The sequence below is a fragment of the Myotis brandtii genome, unplaced genomic scaffold, assembly GCF_000412655.1.
Source record: "Myotis brandtii unplaced genomic scaffold, ASM41265v1 scaffold797, whole genome shotgun sequence".
NCBI classification, from domain to species: domain Eukaryota; kingdom Metazoa; phylum Chordata; class Mammalia; order Chiroptera; family Vespertilionidae; genus Myotis; species Myotis brandtii.
The window spans coordinates 324,171-326,881 of NW_005371210.1; the positions used below are offsets into that span (position 1 = coordinate 324,171).

General features: G+C 66.2%; 1 protein-coding gene across 1 annotated transcript in view; it reads left to right on the forward strand.

The window, feature by feature from the left end:
• Nucleotides 1–417: 417 nt before the first annotated feature.
• LOC102249210 overlaps nt 418–2,711 on the forward strand; it is a gene marked incomplete at its 5' end in the record, with an annotated part of 29,470 nt that continues 27,176 nt past the window's right edge. The window contains 5 exon segments of the mRNA XM_014531241.1: nt 418–492; nt 885–955; nt 1,224–1,402; nt 1,577–1,705; nt 2,533–2,645. Of these exon segments, the coding sequence (XP_014386727.1) occupies nt 418–492; nt 885–955; nt 1,224–1,402; nt 1,577–1,705; nt 2,533–2,645 (567 nt within the window).

A 2,711-nucleotide genomic window follows, 5' to 3' on the forward strand; every position in this document is an offset into this window, starting at 1 on the left:
CTGAGCCCTGAGCCTCGGCGGCCTCCCTCTGTCCCGCCGCTCCATGGCCGCACGCGGCCTCCCTCTGTCCCAATAGAGACTCCATCCTTCCTGTCCCGGGAGGTTCCTCCTCTTGGGCCCTGGAGTTAGAGCAGGCAGCGAGGTCCCTTCTGCAAGCTTGGGGGAGAGGGCATTGCTCTTTGTAACCAAGAAACCTTAGGAGAGTCCAGGGTGCTGGTGGGCACGGGCGTTGGCGGCCTGGCTGCATGCTGGGCAGAGGTGGTCGGTATTTCAAACCTGACACAGGACGGGGCTCCTGGCCAATGGCCTGAACCTGACCGGTGGGGGGCCGCCGGGACTGGCTTCCCTCCCAGGAGTCTGGGGAGGTGTCCCAAGATGGGGCCCATCCAGGGCCCCAGGGGCAGAGAGTGACTGCCCTGCCCCCTTACAGGGGCCACACTGCTGCTCCAGGGGCTGTGTGCCAACACCATCCTACGGCTCCTGGATCTGAAGGTGAGGGACCTGCCGAGGGGGAGGAAGTGGGTGCCCCGGCGACATGGGGTCTGGGCTGTGGCCGGAGACTGTCTGTAAGAACTGTTGGCACCCAGCGTCACTGTGTCCTGGGGGTCCTGGGCGTGTGTGTGTGTGGGTGCGTGCGTGTGTGTGTGTGTGTGTGCGTGTGTGTGTGTGTGTGCGCACGTGTGTGTGTGCATGTGTGTGTGTGTGTGTGTTCTGAGGGTGGGAATGTGAGTTCCAGAGGGTCCCCATAAGCAAACCAAACGAACCGGCCCCAGGTGGCCCACTGCGGGCAGGGAGCCGAGCCTGGCCTCCCCCATGGCCTGACCAGGGCCCTGTGGGTTGTGCACGGCCCGGACAACGGGTCTGCCTCTTCCTGTCTGTCCCAGGGCAACAACCTTCAGGCCAAAGGGGCTGAGGCTCTGGGCAAACTCCTCCGACAGAACAAGTCCATTCAGAGGTAAGGTGCCGCCCGGCCCCCCGCCCTCCTCCCCGGCCCCCCGTTTCTCTGCACCGGTTAGGGCTGGCCCCAGAGGACTGGGTTCTGCCCCTGAGGGTTCAGATCTTCCAGCCGGTTGCCCCTGTTTCCCATCCATCTGCGGGGATTAGGTGGGTACAGGTTCCACACGTGGCTCCAGACTTCCTGCCAGAGAAGCCCGGGCCTGCCCGCCCCCCCCCCCAGTCCCAGGGACCCCATGGGAGCAGGTGCTCCTCGACCCTTCCCGCAGCCTCACCCTGGAGTGGAACAACCTGGGTGCCTGGGAAGATGCCTTCGCCACCTTCTGCCGGGCGCTGGCGGGCAACCTCTCCCTGCGGCAGCTGGACCTTCGCAACAACCAGATCAGCCACCAGGGCGCGGAGGAGCTGGCCCTGGCCCTGAAGGGCAACACCAGCCTCCAGCAGCTGGGTGAGGCCTGGCGGCCGGCTCCCCGCCCTCCCGCCACTTCTCTTGTCCTGTCCCGGAGGCCGAGGGCTGGGGTCAGGAGGCTGGGGGAGCCACGCTGGGCTCCTGCCTGTTGGTGATGCCCAGAGGCAGCATCCTGGCCAGGCCGGCTCCCCAGGTGACGAGGTTTCCTCCCAGACCTGCGCTGGAATAACATCGGCCTCCTGGGCGGCCGGGCCCTGGTGAGCTGTCTCCCCAGCAACAGAACCCTGTGGAGGCTGGAGCTGGCCGGGAACAACGTCCCCAGCGACGTCCTCAGAGCCGTGGGTACGGGCGCCCTGTTTGGAGCTGTTGGACCATAAAGTGCCCGAGGCCCCGCCTCCGAGGGCGGGGGTGTCCCTAGATTAAAAACGGAACGAGAGCCGACCCTGGAACCTGCTCATTTGGTTCTTAGATCCCCCCAAGGGCGGTCACCCATTTCACAGATGAGGAAGCTGAGGCAGTGTGGCCCCGGCCTTGCTTGCCCTGACGGCTGAGCTGCTGCCTCGGATGGCACCTGCCCCCGCCACCCCTGAGTTCATGGCCGCCAGGCCCGAGCCACGGCCTCCACGGCCCTTTCCCGTCAGCGATGCTGGCTCCTCGGCCCAGGCCCAGCAGAGTGCCCCGCCCTTCCCTGAGGCTCCTCGTCCTGCCAGCCATCAGGGGCCCACACTCGGCTGGAACCCTGCACAGCTCTCCACCTCCTGCTGGGGCTGCCTGGCCCGTGTCACTTCTGGCTCCTTCATTCTGGGCCTGCCTCTGGGTCACCCCAGCTGTTGTCATTACTCCTGACACCAGGGCCACTCCTGGCTGGTCCCTCTTCAAATGCTGCCCAGGTCTTCCCAGAACACAGGAGCTCACCACTTAAAAGTCACACCGTGGCCTTTGACCTCGGGGACGGAGGGCAAATGCCTCTCTCCGTGTGTGCCCTCCACCCCATGTCTGGCGCCCCCCACACCCACGCTGAAGCCCTTCAGCCCCCAGTGCCCTGGGCGTCTGCATGGTTGTGGGTGAGCCATTGCCACGCACAGGCCTGGTCCTCGGGCTGCTGGGTTCTGAGCTCGGGCCGGGCTGAGCAGCCAGCCCCTGGTGGGTAACTCGGCGCCTCCCCACAGAGCAAGCCATGGACCACAACCAGGACCGGGAGGCCACCGTCCGGGAGAACCGGGCCCGCACCCGTGTGCTCAGCAAGGAGGTGCGGCACCTGCGGGAAGAGAAGTCCAAGCAGGTGAGCACGGTGCTGCCTGACACAGCCCCCGGCCCGGCCTGGCTGCGTGGTGGAAGGTCCCTCCTG